The sequence below is a fragment of the Lytechinus variegatus genome, chromosome 2, assembly GCF_018143015.1.
Source record: "Lytechinus variegatus isolate NC3 chromosome 2, Lvar_3.0, whole genome shotgun sequence".
NCBI classification, from domain to species: domain Eukaryota; kingdom Metazoa; phylum Echinodermata; class Echinoidea; order Temnopleuroida; family Toxopneustidae; genus Lytechinus; species Lytechinus variegatus.
This window is the reverse complement of record NC_054741.1, coordinates 11,218,573-11,237,106: the sequence shown is the minus strand read 5'-3', so window position 1 is coordinate 11,237,106 and position 18,534 is coordinate 11,218,573. Positions and strand designations below refer to the sequence as shown.

At 36.4% G+C, this 18,534-nt stretch overlaps 1 protein-coding gene across 1 annotated transcript in view; it reads left to right on the top strand.

Moving 5' to 3' along the window:
- The first annotated feature begins 15,778 nt into the window (after window positions 1-15,778).
- The window catches only part of LOC121407311 (probable G-protein coupled receptor CG31760), a 111,940-nt gene continuing 109,184 nt past the window's right edge, over window positions 15,779-18,534 (top strand). The window contains exon 1 of the mRNA XM_041598304.1: window positions 15,779-15,960. Within this exon, the coding sequence (XP_041454238.1) occupies window positions 15,902-15,960 (59 nt within the window). The 5' untranslated portion in view covers window positions 15,779-15,901. The remainder of the gene's footprint in view (window positions 15,961-18,534) is intronic.

Below are 18,534 nucleotides of genomic sequence, written 5' to 3'. Positions count from 1 at the left end.
TGTGGAACACACCCCAATGAGTTTCCCATTGCTTCTTTCTTTTCATCTCGTTTTGTTGTTTTTATTTTATTCCACTCCTTGTTTATGTTGATGACTTTTATCCACCCATCTCCATCCCAGTGGTGTTGCAACGCACTTTGCTGGTCAAAATAGCCAGTGGCTATTTATCCCGCAACACGCGTTACTCTGTGACGATGATTTATCGGTGGTTTACTTTACCGCCCGAAGAAAAAAAGCAATGTGTCTTTATTCTGGCTTTTGATTTAAGTGGGATTGGATTGGATTGAAAGTGTTCTTGATCGATGAGATAAAAATCATTCAAACAACCAAGTCGGAACAGATTATGCCGCATAAGTCCATGACGTCACTCCAGGGTAGATATTACAGCTTGAGAGGATGGATGTTCAGGAGAGGAGCGAAGGAATAAATACACCCCCCCCCCTCTTTATCTCTCTCTCTCTCCCCCTCCCCCTTTCAAATTGTATCTTCATCTCTTTCTCTATATATGTACCTCAATACCACTCCCTGTATCGTTCTCCCTCTTCGCACTTTTTTTTTCGTTTACCTCTTACTCTCTCTCTTCATATTTCTATTTCTGCTCATATATATATATATTTATATATATATATAATTTGATAGGTGTGTGCATTTAATTAATTTCTATTCAATAATTGTAAAGTGTATAGATGATAATAAAATGTTCCACAATACAATCTGCATAAATATTGCACTTGACAGGTTGGATAATACATTTAGTAGGTATACTACAACGATACAACAATGACATAAATAGTATGTTCACATCTAAAGAAGAAAGCAAAAGGAAAATACCGACTGAGAGTTGGTGGGTGTTTGATAAAGCTGTTTGTAAGTTTCGAGAGACAGTATGAACGACTGGTGATCTGTTCTTGCGGTGAATGGTACGCACCAGATCTCTACTGGCGTTGATTAAGTTCCTAAGAAAGGGTCACCAGTCATTCGTAAAGTCGCTCGTAACATTCGAGCAGCTTTATGAAACACTATAGCAGGTATGTATACAACTTCTCTTTCAAAGAGATATGAGGGTCGTTTCTGATTTCATACGGTGGATATATTAGGAGAATGTTACATACAAAATAAGATGAACTTGGGGGTACTTGTAGTTATGAATCCAAGGCAAAAAAAAACAAATATAATCAAGGTTCCAAGGAATCCAAGAAAGTGGAACTTGCAAGCGAACATCTACACGTTTCAAGAACGTCAAACTCTTTGCGACACTCTATCAGGAATTAAGGAATACGTTTGTTTTCTATTATAGTGTTTTTTCTACGGTTACTCTGCTATTTTGAAACCCGCGTTCAAAATCATTTTCCTATAATCATTATGATGATGATCACTACAATTATTATCAGAATAATTTCTATTGCTATCGTAGTGTTATCATTGTCATCCTCCTAAATCATCATTATCCTTATCGTTTGAATTATAATGTTTATCATTTCGGTTAGCCCTATCATGCTTCATTTGTTCAGTAACCTGTTAGCTCTTTAGCGCGTTGTACATGCGTGTGTTACTATACTTATATCATATCAATACTATCGTTACTTTTTTGTCTAGGTTTAGCACCAACAGTGACGGAGAGATAATTTATATTAGCTATCATATGTTTGCCTCGCGAAATTGACATTTTAAGAGCAATTTCCCTTTCAGAAATAGTAACATGCCTATATAGGAGATAGGGCTGCTATACCTGATTACAATTTGAATACATTCCTCTCGTTCAGATAAAGAGAATCGAGTTTCTACCGCCAATAGTTGTGTAAATGAAAGCGGTTGAATGTCATTCCAGTGGTATAGACCTAGGTTATTTCAAGTCATCAAGGTGTTTATGTTTCTAAGATTAATATGATTTTTTTTAATCTTCAGTGAATATATATGTGTGAAACCGGGGCGGTCTGGATTCTAAGGTTTTCATTCAATTTATCCAAACATCGTGCTTTTATCTTATCTGATTATATCTACCCCAAAGGCCATTCGAATTTGACTTTTGTTTAACATAAAACCAATGAAATTTATCAAAATATAAAATTGAAAAAAATATGCAAATACATTAAAAAAAATTTAGATTCATCCATATAAGGTGTAAGGACTCCACTGCCCTTTGACAGTAAGACATGCATGGATACAGTTTGTTAAGTAATCAATTATAACTTTTTAATCTACGATTTTCCGATTTTGAAAGCGGTGTCGACTGTTGCTACAAACTCCTCCATTTCATCACTCTTCCTTGCAATTGACTCTGTGCCATTTAGAACGGGAAAACTAATAACAATGATGAATTCGATCATAGCTCCAAGCTGCATGCAAAAAAGAGCAACTTCAGACATGACTGCAAGGGATTTACTCCTCCATATGTTACTAGCGCTAGACGTTGACTACTATATACACAGATGGTATGTATATGACAGTTAGTTAGTTTATTATTCCTGAAAAAGACACGAGGTTGCGTCGAAAATTCGGAATATACATTGGAATAAACTTTTTTGTTGGAACTTAACGCAATATCTGACAAAGATGTACTTAAGAAGATTGCACTCACAGGAAAGGAACATCGTCTTGGCGACAGTGGAAGCTAATACTGCACAGGTCACTCAGCCAAATCAGTCATATTTCACGTTGCCCCCACCTCTCAGCATGGACGACGCCAGAATATTCTGATAGAGACAAGATGACCTACAGATGAGGTTTTTCTTAAAGTCGATTAATTATAATTATTTGTTCCCCCATTTAACCACTTAAAAAATCACACTCGCCCCCTCCCCCTCCCTCTCTCGTGGTGCCATCAGTGACCGAGCGCCGCCCTTGATTCTCACCAATATGACCAGGCCATTTGCCACCATGTACCACGAAAAGGGGAATTTCGCTGATAAATGGGTTTTCTTTTTCAGTACTTTTCCTAGGACCATAACGGAAAAAGAAAGCCATACATTCTAAATTTACCCTTTTCTTCTGACACAAAACATTTCATATTTACTAAAAGGCAAGCATGAATGTTTATCCATTATTCAGTCTGAATACCAACTTTAATACTCTAATGTTTGAGTTTTCTTAGTTTTAATTTGCGATTAAGCCAGAAAGGTATTGTCCATTATTAAGATGGGACTTTTCCCTTATATTATAACTTTCCACTCAGTGTGATTATACGCCAATGGCGGGTGTCATCGTCTGATCGTCAGGTTGTTCACCTACCTTTAAGCATTTCCTCGTGGTGTCTGACGTGGTGTCTGAATTCGGTCTTCAACCCTAACCTATCTCTGTTTCCCTGTTTATTAAATATATATATTTTTCTACTCACAAACGACTACAGTCTTTACCCCCCCCCCCCCCCCACCTCTAGGAAGTGTATGTATTTGATATCAATTAATCTATTTGTTTTTCTTTCTCATTTCAAATTGCACCCCTCTCCGAAGTTTTGGTAGCTGGCTATTTGAATTAAAACACCCTTCTTCATAAAAATTTATGTTAATATAATCCTATTTGTGCATGTTGTGATATCATTTCAGGACTGGGCTAGCATGCAACAAATTCCCATAACCCTTCGAATTTTCTACATTGTTTGGTAACTCTCCAGTATTTCTCCAGCATCTAATTGAACAATCTCTGTATCCCAAATCATTACTGGCACACAGGTTCCTTTTCATCTGTCACTATTGGTGCCAATATCTTCACTTCATATCTCTACCGCATATTGTTCTTTACACGAATACTCGTACGGTTCTTTTCGAAGAGTAAACTCTGTCCAAAGCCCCATCACAAGTACTACTACCTTTCGCTTAATTATTCTCTGTTGGTTCCTGTTAGCTTCGGTAAAATCTATGTCGTGACTGGGTCTAACGAACTCGGAGTCGGGTTGTTCACCTGATATAATATTGATCAACGACTTGCTCGTTTTATCTCTTCCTTTTACACTTTAAAGTGTAGGTTTATGCGACCCTGACCGCAATGCCACTTGTAAGCTTAATATCTTCTTTATTCCTCTTGAGATCAGCTTTTGAAAGGTTTGTCAAGAAGAGACTGGTGTTTTTCACCGAAACAGTTTCAGAACATTCTCAAGTTATAAAGTCTTATTGAATTATAATGGTTACTAAAACGTTTGGGACTTTTATACAAGAACATAAGAGAGCCTTTAAGAGCGAAAGTGCCTCCGGGCAAAAATAATTTTGATCCGTGTTTAACTTTGCTCTTCGTGATTAAGAAATGACAAACTTATCTCGTCATGGCCTAAATAATTCATCTCTTATTGGTACATCCGACGGCTTTGGGCACGATTTGAATATCCCTTGACATGACGACGTGGTCACCTTAAGCATTCCGTTCCGTTTTCTTTACCGTTCCTTAATGACATCTGCCAAGCAAAAGATTTCACACGTAGCAATTTGATTTGTGAACAAACAGTCCCAGCAGCCATTGAAATATTAACCCATCACCTCTTATATTATTTAGATAGAGCATGTTTAGTGAAGCATAAAATCACACGTAAACGGTGTTACCTGAAAGAGAAAAAAGAAAAACCATATGTAATTACCAACTCAACCTGTTAATTGGGACGAATGATATTTCTAGATATTCCAAACGTGCATATTTTAGAGGTTGCAAAGTTTTCACGAACTTATTATTTACACCTTTGATGTGATTGTTTTGTGGTTGTCAATCAATTAATAGCAATCAATTAATTGCGTATGATCAGTTCTGTTGCTGTGTCATCCGCTCGGTTGACCTATTTGAATTGAGTGTTACATCTAATATTACGGTATAATCTATACACAACAAAAAAAGCAAGTCCCCCCCTAAACAAACATCAATGATTTCCGAACCAATGCGAGTTTTTGATATATTTTTACATGAGCGTGTAGGTAATTTTATAAGCTACCCTATGAGTAAATGTTGTGGATGTATCTTACGTCATGCTTCAGTGAGCACCGTCAGAAGGCAAAAATGTTACTTTTCAAAAGTCACAAGCAAAATATCACGACTTTGATTCCATTGTATTGGAACTAATTCCACATTCTCATCATGAAAACTAGTCAGAAGGCTTGGAAAGGGTACTTTCTAAAAGACGATACAACTTTTGAGCTAAATTTCACGGTTGAATAAACTCAAGTCCAAATTTGCTATAATTGGATTTTTACACATTTCTTTCAATAAAAAATGCTAGATTATGATGACAGTTATTTTGGGGAAGACTATCTCCAACAATATTCACCGTTTCACGGTTCAATGAACGTTTATTGGAAACAAAAAATGCGATTTTCAAATATCGTAGGCAAGTATTGCTTCATTTTTCTAACTGAAAATGATCTTTTCTCAACTTTTTTGTTATATTCATGACCAATTAACATGCTTCAATGATTCAAAGGTGTTAAATTAAACATTTACGCTTGAATGAACTTGTGGAATGTGATTAGCTCTTTTTTACGTTAGTGGAAAAACTGCAATTTGTAACTATGGATATCTGTCACACAACTCCTTGCACAGTTCATTTGATTTGATTTTTATGAAAATCCCGATGTTTAATGCATCAGTGAGCACACAATATTCGAAAATTATGCAAATGAGAAGAAAGTTCAAGGCCTTGGCCCCACTCTGTACCGAATCGAATGGTTATTTTGGTGTGCGCACATTTTGGATACTGTTACTCTGAAGCCATGTGCGAAGTTTCATGAAATAACTGTTGACAGAAGTAACAAAAACCGTCCATGAAACAAACCCTCATTTCATATTTGTTAAAATTTTGACTTCCTCTCTCATAGACTTGTGTACATTATGGGTGCATATGTTTAAGTATACATAAACCCCTTATTCAATATGGTGGAACTTTTTTTCAAGACTGTCTTTCGCAATGTCGTTTGGCAGTAATGTTTATCAACCTATGGGCAGAATTCTGTTCAAAAATGAAATCGATTTCTTTGGTTATGGATGAGTGAGCACGCATCAAAGTGGGAAAATTGGTATTTTCAATGTTACAGACTCATTGTAAAGGGTAATAAAGTGAATATTGGGGGCAAATTTGGTTTGAAATGTGTCTTTAATTGCTGTTGTTTTTATCATCCATCATTTCTATCACCAAACACTTTCCGAACTTTAGCCATTTCATGGTTGAGCGAGCACATTCGAAAATTTAGGAATGAATGCTCTTTATACTGCATAAATGTATTCTTTTCCGAACAATTTCTCAGGATCCGTTGAATGTATGGACAGATCAGTGGTGGATCCAGAATTTAAATGGGGGAGGGGCCTATAATCGGGGAGCCATCAACATTTTCATATTTTAACATGATCTAACAAGTTGTAAAAGATAATACCCCCCAAACCCTATGATGACACGTCACAATACAGGGGCCGCAGAGCAATTTTCAAAGTGGGGGGGGGGGGCTGACCATGCCAAAAATCACAATCGTATTACATTTTGTACTTGCTTATGGAAAAAAGTGGGGGGGGGGCTGAAGCCCCCCAGCCCCCCCTCCCCGCTTCCGCGGCCCCTGCAATACATCGTGCTCACTCAACCATGAACATACGATATCAAAATTTGGTCTGAAATGGTTAAATGATGGATAGTAAAACAGCATAACACTATAAAGTTCACCTAAAAACAATTTTTGCCCAACTTTGTATTTGCACAATCTGAAAAACGACTCTTGTGACTTTCAAAAATGGTCATTTTTAATTCAATCTTTAATTACTCATGCATGACTCAACCGATCAATCTCATTTTTCCCCAGGAGTTGCTTAATGAGTGTATAAATCCACCCATGAAATATCATATCTCAAAATAATTCGGTTCAAAAGTTACAGCAGTTTGATTTAGGGGGGACTTACTTTTTTTGTTGTGTATATATATTTACCAGTCATTCAAAGGTCATTAAAAGAATGATAAAATCCCGAATAAAAAGTCAGCAAATCAATCCGTTTCTTTTTACCAACTTTCATTGTTATTCGTTATGGTCAATCCAATAATTTTGGTTTCCTTTTTTTTGCATAGGACGCAGAGATTGGGGGGTTTATTTGGCCAATCTTTGAAATATTTCGGTCATCCCTAATTGATTTGTATATATTTCATTTGGAAATGACGGCACAATATATTTTTAATATTTCAAAATGATAAGCTGTAAAACACATTTTCTTTCCATTTACGTGATATTCGATATATTAAGGTCCTTTGTGCATCACCTGATATTCTGTAAGAAGAAGAGGAACCCCAATTGTCACCGTGTCTCTTACCGACCCGAAACCAAAAGCTTTCCCATCAGCGATTTTCCATCAATGAGGCAGTCAAAACAAATTGTAATTCAACGGATAGCCCTTTCTACACCATGAGTTAAAAGCTGAATATAGGCAGAAAAACGATGATTAAAATGTCACCAGGTCATGCGGCGGTAACCCTACCTGTAATTGCTTAAAGATTCCTTACAGCAACAAGGGAAAAGAGCAAAATGGCATTCGCTGTGATTCAGAGGGTACAAAGGCGACGTGGTCCGGCAGCTGTCGCCTGTACTTGAACCCATTAAACATGATCCTCATGGTGGCGTTGAGTTCTGCTGTGGCCCACATCAATAGCACGATATTCATCTTTTCTTTCTTCTACATCGTGATTTTGCCCCTTGTGCTTCTTATCGACCCCTTCTCCTAATGTTCACATTAGATTCAATCGAGTTCACTTTTAGAAATTCGCTGTGAGCGATTGAAGATCAAGGGTTCCGAAACATGTTTAAACGGTTGTTCAACAAGATTTCTTTCGCATGTATTTCCTGAGTGTTTGACCCACTTTTCTAGCGGATCTTAATCTTTGCGGATGCCTCACTAAGTCAGATAGCAGCTGAGCGGCGTGGTCGGGTTTGCGGACTGCTCTAAGGTTACTAACCCGAGTAAAAAATCGAATCCTGATGTCGTCCAATCCGCCTCATCTTCTTACGATCTCCGGCAACATTGGTCCGGGGCGTCATCTCCGGTTTCGCCCAGTTGCACCAGATGACGTCTCTATGTCGGCTGCAATCAGTAGTGCCCCCTTAAGCTATCTCGCTTCACTTCCCAAGGTTTAAACCAAACTGCGCCACATACCCACCACATCTTCTACCACACATCTAGATTAGAAAGTCATGTTTAAAAGCTTCCCTTCCCATATCGATTTTACTTTGTTGGCAATAATAACACACATCTATATTGTCTATGTATTTAGTCGTTTTGTATTTCTTTGCATCTTTGAGATGTTAGAATTCAATTCGCCCTTGTTGATGAACTATAAACACATCATTCTGTAAAGGTCATGAATCCGTATCGATGTTTTTGGTGTGTCTTTACGGTAAACAATAATGTAGCTTGCATTTCAAGCAATTCGTGTCTGTCTGTACGTCTGATGCATGAGTTCCCTATTCTATTTAGCACGTTCCGTGAGTACGAGGACACGAAATATTTTGTGTAATAAGATTTTGTTGAAATTCAATCTAGGCTGTGGATTCAATTGCATCCTACAAGGTCAGAAAAAATGCCTCTTAAGTTAGTACTTTATAGTACTGGCTGCGTAGATATTTGTTATATATATGTTTCAAAATATAAATGGCCTGTTATCAAATGAATAAATCCCGTCGATTTTCGTCAATTTTCTGCATGTGAATCGGCAATGCTAATGAGGGTGTTCTTTGTAGATGTGTTCTCTGCCAATCGGCAAAGCGAAAATCTCCCTGTCTATTCTTTCCTCTGTTTCAGTTGTTGGATGTTTTCATGAGTTAGCTGAACAAGGTGGGCAATTATGTATATAGATGCATTTGATTTTAAAAGGTAGACTATCTTAGGCCATCTGGCGTTTTAAGCCGTTTCCCAGCCGCAGATATGGGAGGAAATTTATGGCATAACTTAATAGAAGTGAATAGACCTGATAAACAGAGGGCAAATAGAAATCCACACAAAGATGTGGAAAGAGAGTGGTATTTCTGGAAATTAAAAATAGGATTGTTTTGTAATGTATGGATGGAATCAAAAGTAAAACGAGAGATGTTATCGGACTATTAAAAAACTAATAAAATAATAGGTCATCAGAACATAGAATAGACAACCGTGTATGGGTTTTTTTTATTCAGGTACATAGGAGGGAAAAAATAATAAATATATACCTCCATTTTAAGCGTGATGAAGAAGATTTCCGAGATTGTTAAGGTGAGAAATTGAGGAGAAGATAAAGATTGGAAATATTGAGGAATAGAGAAGAGACTGGAAAGAGGAGGGAAATACGTGGAGAAAAGGGAGGTATATCAAGTTAGAAATCAATTGGTAAGGAAAGCATGTACAGGGCAATGAAACCACACACAAAAAAAAATAATAAAGCCATTGTCAGTTTAAAAAAATATGAATCATAAAATATTTTATTCTAGTGCGTTTTCTTCCTTTTCATTATTCTCACATTGAATATCTTTTATTCTATCCCTCTGTGACCAGTGGTCTTGTGATAAAATCGTATTGTCTGAGCCCCAAAGAGCAGAGTACTTTTAAAGTCTTATAATCCCCATTTCGGAGGACACATACCCAAGTGAGATTGATATCGCATTATGAGAATACGATTTCTTGTGTAGATAAACTTTTATTTATCTGGAAACCCTGTCTGAAAGTATTACAGTAGCTTATATTTTCTCCTGGATTAAAACATTGCAAATGATGTCATGGTCTTCGATTCTTACCCCGTGTGTCTCTTATTTAAAATGATTCTGTTTCGTTCTGTGGATTTTTTGGAATGATATTCTTATATCGGACCGAGTAAACAACTCAGTAGAACTGCTAAAGATTGTTTTTGCAAGAGATCCTGAGATCAGTGTCCAGATTGCTGCATAGATAGCTTATCGCGCGAATCACACCCTCATATCAACCATTCTTATCATTGTTATTTGGACTTTTTTTTCGGAAAATTGGCTGGGGTCAATAGCCGATACGATCCTTTTTATCACATTGTTTACGATACTCAAATAACACTGCCTTTTTTTAAGAAGCAGGATAGGAAGGAAGGAGTCTGAGAAGGAAAATGTGAGAAAAGAAATATACACAGATCGCCAACTCTTATTAGTTTCTTAACCCCCCCCCCCCCCTCCCTATTCCAAAAGGCTGAATCGGGCTCCTCCCGCACAGGTTCCAAACTCACTTCCAACGGCTGACATTGTGGTACCGCCGATTTTCATCCTTGATGTGTGCATGGGAGGGGCATCAACTCAAATTTTCCATACTTGCCCAATAATGAAATCACACCGGACCAGGTACATGAATGTTTGGTCATTGTATTGCAGCGTTAGACATCCGGTAATATTAGTTCTTACCTTTCTATGGTTGGTCATGATCCATCTTGCTACAAAACCGACTCCAAACCGACCAAAGATCGGTCATACGTAAACACTTTGATTGAAGAGAAATGCCAGTAGTTGCAGTAAACACTGATTTCATGAGAAAGTCTGTAAAACTATGATTAATTGTCAGTATATCATCGAGGATCTAGATCTGGTACAGTTACATAAACTGAACTTTGTGAAATCTTGAAAACTACGCTGAAAAATGTTCACACTGAAGATAACCAACACAGGCACACGTGGGACAGTGTATTATTATTGCTGGAATAAAGACCCGACGGAAGTGACCGAATCCGCGCTTATTTTGCTGATTTCTCTGCAATTTCACAATTTCTTCCAGAATCCTTTGGCACATATTTTTTATTCATACAAACAGACACTTGGGTGGTCATTATATTAGATTCTGTAAAAAGTCATTTTCAGATCGTTACCAAAACTGGAATTTATCTTTAATCTCGAGTCGGTTCGCTAGTGTGACTGTAGCATAGTGCTATTTTCCATTAAGATTTTTATCATGTTTATCGTGAAGATTGCTCCGCGCAACGTAGGTAGATCTCCAAAAGAAGTTCCAGCAAGGACGGACGGCGAGGGATAAAGGAGTTTTTTGAAAAGTGGATTGGAGTCGGCAGGTTTCAGCATGCATGTCTTGGAAGGCCACTTGTTGTATGGTTTACTTGGTGTCAATATATGGCGTGATTGTGCATACATGGGAGATACGTGTGAGACAACATCGCACATTCTCGTTTTATTGTCTCCGGGTGATTCGAGGCTTCAATTTCCAATCATGAATGCTACCGTATTACAAAGTGGAAAGGACTGCCGTTCTTCCAAAAGTGAAATCAGAACGTACAGGACGATATGAACTATAAAAGTCTATAAAAGCCTGCAATATGGTAATTTCAGGATATGTGTTATATTCTCACCATACCACTTTTCCCCATAATATATCAAGAGAAATTTTAACGTCTGTATATCCGTATTTCTCAGTCATACAATACTCTGAATTAAATTTTATAGATAAAAATCAAAGACATACCCCAAAAAAATTGCTATTTCGTTACGTTGGGATTTAGGCATTATGCGAATAGGATTATTGATGTGGAAGTCCAAGCCTAGGTGTACCATAAAAGGTGTGCGTTGCCTGACTGTCAGCGCCAAAGCATCGACTTTCGATCGCGAACGCCATTTAATCCCGACAATTAAATTCAGCACTGGCAGCGTTTTAAAACTCCTGGGACCTGTAGAAGCTTCAGATACCGCCAGGAATCAAACTTTCCTTTGCCTGATGGTATCGGACCACCTCACAGCTAATGCTGCTAATTTATTTTCAAGAAGCATTTTTCGGTCCAATCTACTATGATGTTAATCCTCCTCGATCTATCTTTCACTATACATATCTGCATTATTAATCTCTATTTTTGATCGTTCTTTAAAATTATTGACACTCTCCCATGGCCCTCTTTTAAGTGAATCGCCCACTTGGTCCTGTGTCTCTACTTGTTTGCTGTTTTTTATTTCTCATTATTTTGTCTCTGTATGTATCACGTCGATAAGACTTTCTTTGTCCTTCATTTCCTCTTCCCCTTCTACTTTTGTGTCTATCTTCTCATATCTCTCTCTCTCTCTCTCTCTCTTAACCCTCTCTGTATTTATCCATCCTTTTTTTCTATTCTTTAATTTGCTCGCTTCCCTCATTTCTTACTCTTTATCGCTGATGCCAAGTATAATTCTTCTCTGTGTCTTTTTCTCATTCTCGTGCATTCTTAACCTCTCCCGCCCTACTCTTTCTAAAACTTATCAGACACTCATTTGAAATGCAAAAAATAAAATATCTCAATATTATCTCATATAAGTTTCACATCAGCCTGGAAATCTTTTCATGAATAACGACGTCAGGTACTTTAAGAAATCTGCGTTTGTCTCTCATTGGTTTCTTATTCCCTACCCATTACCCCATAATGAGTTCAATATAATTATATACTATGTGATCCTTTCTGACTTTTGAAATCTCTTTTCAAATGGCCTAGACTTCAATCAATGAATTGAATGCCCTCTATGCATGATTTCGTTCGTGCCATAAAACCAGCCCCTAGGCATGCTAGTCTTTCTGGTGTAACAGTAACATGATTTTAGCAGCAACGCCAGCTATCCATCACACGTCATCCAATCCCATTTCCGTGACATACCGCGACCTCAGGTGCAGCAAATCCCCTTCAATTGACGATCATTCTGCTTTCTTCCCTCCACTTTAGTACTGACAGTGTCCCCTCCAAGCTCATCATCATCAATAAGGGATAAACTGTCAGATGGCTGTATGAGATACCTTCCTTGGGACTTAAACAATTACTTGATTTGAAAAAGAACATCGTTAATGGTGACCTGGTGACCGGGCTCCGCGTGGAGATGCGTTAAGTTACGTCGCGACGCGTCGTGCTGCGTATAGCGACTACGTAACCCTACGGAATTATACGCTGTCCGCACGCAACCGTATGTGACAATCCGCCAAGCAGTATAAGGACGCACGGTTAAACATGTTCAACGCGCACATTCGGTGCAGATCACTGTAACAGTACGTTACTTAGCGTCAATTTGTATGTCTTCGCAGCTCTACGCTACTGTGCGCCATTTCGACTTAGCACTACGTTACTGTGCACCATTTCTACCCTACGATATGCTACCCTACCCGAGTTTCAACAAAAATCTCTTCACGCTTGAGCTGTTGGGACAACTATTAGATTTAATTCATCCCATAGAACTCATAATCTCTGTTGAACTTTATTATATAAAAAAAATTATAGGCATTTTATTTCCATCAAACGTATAATTTTTTCATAGCGTAAGATTACAATCATGAATATTATACTAGTAGTTAATCAAGTATTTATCACTTTGAAAAAAAAATGTTTAAAAAACTTGGTCCGTGAACAAATCAAGTGTTGGTGTTTTTTACAAATGTAGTTTGGCATGACATTATAAATGTTATAACTTTTGTTCCACTTTTGTTTGTACTACAGTGTGTCTCAAAAGATTTTGTGAATGAAAGCTGTCTTCTTTGGCAATCAGAAAACACTTCGCGATATATCAACTATAAGATGCTATAAGATGCTATCATGCTTATATCAACTATAAGAGCATAGTCTTTGCTTGTAAATACCGTTAGTTCTATTCAACTTTCTTGTTTTAATCTTAATACTTGTTTATTTCAATACAAAGGAGTAAAATTACAATTGTGCCACTTTTAATACATTCTCTCAAAAAGTTATATCGAACTTAAAACGACCAAATTTAGCTTAACGCTAAATCAATGTTCTTAATGGTGATGTGAGCATTACTCACAAAATGTTTATTTTCTTTTCTCATTGCCAAAAAGGGTGTTTCTGTAGGTGCTCAACTATTTTTTTTTTTAGACACAATGGCCCGTATTCTGAAGTCGGGTTTAACTTAAACTCAGGTTTAAAGTTGTGGTCTAAATATGGGAAGCCAAAAGTACCAAAAATTTTATTAAGTTGTATGTTTCTTATGTTTACTATGCTCTTTCCTGATCCATCGATGGTGAAGACAATTATCTATCTACCTTTCCTAGACAATTATGAATGATTTCAGAGCCAAATGAGCTGAAATATTATATCGCTACTGTTAGTAATTTATGTAACAATTGGCTTTCCATACTTTAACCACAAATTTAAACCTGAGTTTAAGTTAAACCCGACTTCAGAATACGGGCCAATGTATTGAACTAAACGCAACTTTACAACTGTTACACGTACACTCTACGCAACTGTACGCAATTCCACGCAAAGCTAAGTGCAAAAGGGGCTAATTAAGTCTCAAGAATAACCTTGAATTGCGTGTCTTTGTTTAAAATATCTGTGATTGTCTATCGTATATCGCGATTTGAATTTCCGTTTTTTACAGTTACTTCAATTGCACTCAGAATGCAATATTGCATTGAATGAAACAATACTGTGAAGCCAATAAGGGTATATCCGCTTGTGATATAGGATATTTTATGCACTCATCACAATAACAATGCATATTGATGAAACCTAAGCCTGGCGCCTTGCTGTCGGAAAATTTACAATGTTTTCTTATGCGTTTATTTTGTCTAACGAAACAAAATATAGAACTTTACAACATATTTATAAAAGAACAAAAAATACACTCTACAGAATGAACTTGAAGAGTATACTTGTGTGTAATCCAAATCTCGTTCTCTACGGGGTATTGACGACAACGCGCTTATTCAGGTTCATATTTGCTTATAATTTTCAACATGCTCGCATCTTTAAGAAGTAGTCATGAGTAGGAGAAATTAATGTCTATATTAAAAATTCGATCTCCGAGATGGAGCTGCATTTCCTGACACTTCATCACCATTAGCACGTGTGCATGGACCAAGACTGGCTATTATTCATCTTCACCAAACACCCTTTTCTCCTCTTCTACATGCATGACTTCTGAATGTGATACAATTTCTTGAGGCGTCAGTTCACCCACTCTCTCTCCCTCCAGCTCTCCCTGTGTCTCTTTTTTGCATCTCTCTTTCTGTCTGTCTTCCTCTTCTTTGTTCTCCCCAATCCTGCATCCAATCAGATGGTGGTTTACATTTCACGTTTACCTGGCAGACTTTTCCCTCTTTATCATCATAGTCTCCAGCGAGACATTTCCCAGAACAATCTATAAATACGTTTAAAGTTTTGTTTACAAAACGCAAGTTAAATGTATAGTTATGTTTCACAAGGAAATGTGCACGTTACAAGGTTAGGCCTAAGATATACTTAATGAAATGGCGATGACGGAAACAAGATAGAAACCACATTATCTATCCTTACATAAAGAAATCTCCAAAAATTATGTTTCTTGCATTTAGATACACGTATGTGCACGGCCTCTCTAAAAACCAGCCATTGGCTGATCGAGGGCTTTTTCCGTGTTTAAATAAAATAAATCAAAATAAAATCAAAATCTCCTTATTTTTTTATATGATTTGAAAATCGGAAATTTAATGGAAACAGAATAGCTTATATAGATCAATAATTTTCACAACAATAGTTTGGAGCTAAGTCACGACTTGAATATAAGCGTGAAATCAAAGTCAACCTTACCCAGTGATATGAGCATATCACCCTATGACATGTATTCTGAAGCCCAGTCAAACAATATGAATTTTTTCCCAGACATTTATAAATGTTTAGACTCTACAATGAATTGATGAATATTAAGCATACAATCTTAGATTTGCGTAATCTCTGACTCGCCATAGTTAAAATACAACTTTAGACCAAATTTATATTTAATTCCGAGTTCAGAATATGGGCCAATGTGTTTATCAAACATAAACATAGTGAAAATAATTTTTTAAACATATCTTGTATAACATGTTTAATCTTTCATTTTCTTTTCTTTATCCTGCAGCAACATTCACCTACCGGCACGACAATGAAACCCACGGAGAGCAGACCCAGGAAGACACCATCATCGTCCACTACGAGGACGGTCACTGGAGCACACCGTACTTTGACTGTGGTGGTGGTAACATATGGATGATGACGTATACCGTCCCCTTTCTGGGCCGCAGACCCAACGGCACGTACTATTTCAAGTAAGTCTCATTTCATTATAACCACGACCGTTATTAGGGATTTGTAAATAGCATATCGTGGTTGTCAGATCAAGGAGTTCTTCGTCTACGTCTTCATCTGGCCTGTTCTTAATATATCCCCTCTGTATTCTGGTTATTTGAACATCGCACCAGTTTCCTTTATCCGATTTTAGGATTTTATATCGGGATGCGCAGCGAGCACTCGGCCCCCTCCCTTCTTCAAGTTCACTAGTAGTTTAGAGAATATCATTTTACTTATTTCCCCAAATTTAAAGATAAAGGAGAGTATTTATTTTCTTAAATGAAATTAGGTTTGTATGTATAAAAGATTAAAATGAAAACACCAAAATCTGAAAGTAAGAAACCGGACAAGTAATTTAAAAGCCAATAATTGTGTGAAAATAATTAGATCACTATGCAAATCGCAAATTGATAAAATGCTATTTGATTGTGACAGTTTTCAAATGGTAATGTACTCCAATACTAGGATTTTCTGCCTAGCACCTAGACAGTCTGATCATTAATCAATTATATATATATGAACATAGATATCAAAAGGAAAGTATCATTCTAAGTAAAACTAAAAGTCGTGGTGTGTAGTTGAGTGTATTTAGCGGCTGCAATTTACTTTATTATGGTTTGTATTTTATTTATTGATTTGTTCTTTTAGCCTTCTAAAGGGGTACTTCAGGCTGAAATGAATATGATTTAAACAGATAAAGAAAATTCAGACAAAACAAAACACTGACATTTAGATCAAAACCGGACAAGGAATAATAAATTTATGACATTTTCAAGTTTGCATTTTCCGGTGAAACACTAGGCATGTTTTCATGAATAATCAATGAGCAAATTGATGATGTCCTATACCGACTTGTTCTTTTGTATTTTATTATATGAAATTAGGTTTATTCAATTTTTTCCTCCAAGAACTAAAGAAAATTGGATTGACAACTGGTTTAGTGTATTATTTATTCATTGCTACAACTTATTTCATTATAAGCATGATAAGGGAGATATGATATTCACACATTTATGAAATAATGAAACAATTATGATTTCATGTTATAACATAAAGGGAAAGTGGGGATGTGACATCATCAGCCCATCTTATGAATTTTCATGACGACGTGCATATAACTATTTTCAAAAGATATTGCTTAACTTAAAATTCTTTAAATGTTTTACTTGTTATCCGATTATGAAGAAATTTTGGGCATTTTGCTTTGTGAATTTTACTCAATTTATTCAGATATAAATATTTTCAGCCCAGAGTATTTTTTTTTGGCTGGATTCCCCTGGATGTTATATATCCTCTTCACTTCGTGATTCATTTCAATACTTAATGAGTACTGTGCCATCACCTCAGAGGCTCAGTCCCAACGCTATTTCATTTATGGGGTTAATTGAATACCTCACAGTGTAAACTAGCCTATTTATAGTCTATATTAAATACTAATGTTCTCACGACCTGTACTGGGACGTCATATGTATGAAATGATGGATGTCGATTTAATTGCCTTTGCCAACCCAGTTCAAAGATCAGATGGCAAATTTGTTTTGCAAGTAGGGATGAACGCCCGAAGATGCTTTGAAGAAATGTGTAGAATGCAATTTATCATGTGACAGGTGTATACCAATGTTCACGCGCTACTATATGCAAAATGATATAAAGATGATAGCGAGAGTCATTTCAAATTTGACTGAAATCTACATTGCATCAAGTGTAAACTAAATCACCTCTTAGTAATACTGTTTCTTAAAGGGAAAATTGCAAATCTATAGATACTCACTCATACTCACAATTCAGCCATTAGCTGCGATGATCTTTTAAGAACTAACTTATATTGTATACATATGTATATATACGTACATGTATATATATATATATATATACATTTCATAAGAGCTGAAGAAGGGTCCCGGGTCGGACGTGAAACTGTTCTCTGCAATCAAAGTAAGTCCAGATGAAAAGATTTATTTTTCCATCGTAATATGACTTTTCCTGGATGAATCAATTGAAACAATCTTTACATCAGTTTATATATATATATATATATATATATATATATATATATATATATATATATATATATATATATATGTGTATGTGTGTGTGTGTGTGTGTACTCTTCCAGAGATAAAAATTTTCAACGCATGATTCAACTCTCTTTCACATCATAAAGGATGTCCTGGCTAGTTAAACTTCAGATTATCCTCGTCATAAAAATTATTAAATTATATAAATGCACAAGAGACTGCACCAATCCTATTTCTCTGATTTCATTTATCTTGAAACTAATTAGCCCTAGCTCTTGCTCAATAATAAGAATTAGATCTATGATAAGCCAACTCGATGAGTATTTAGTTTATATGTCGAAAATCCAGTGCCATCATTACTATTGCTTAGTTATCTTCGTTTGGGGTGTAACCTTGAGCATGTAATCAAAATGGAAAAGACGCTATCATATGTATTAGTATGTATTAGTATTATTATCTCAATTTAGCGTCTTTTGAGTCGTTTGATCATTTTTATAAATCCTAATTAGCTGATTTCAGTTCATATACTCAGAC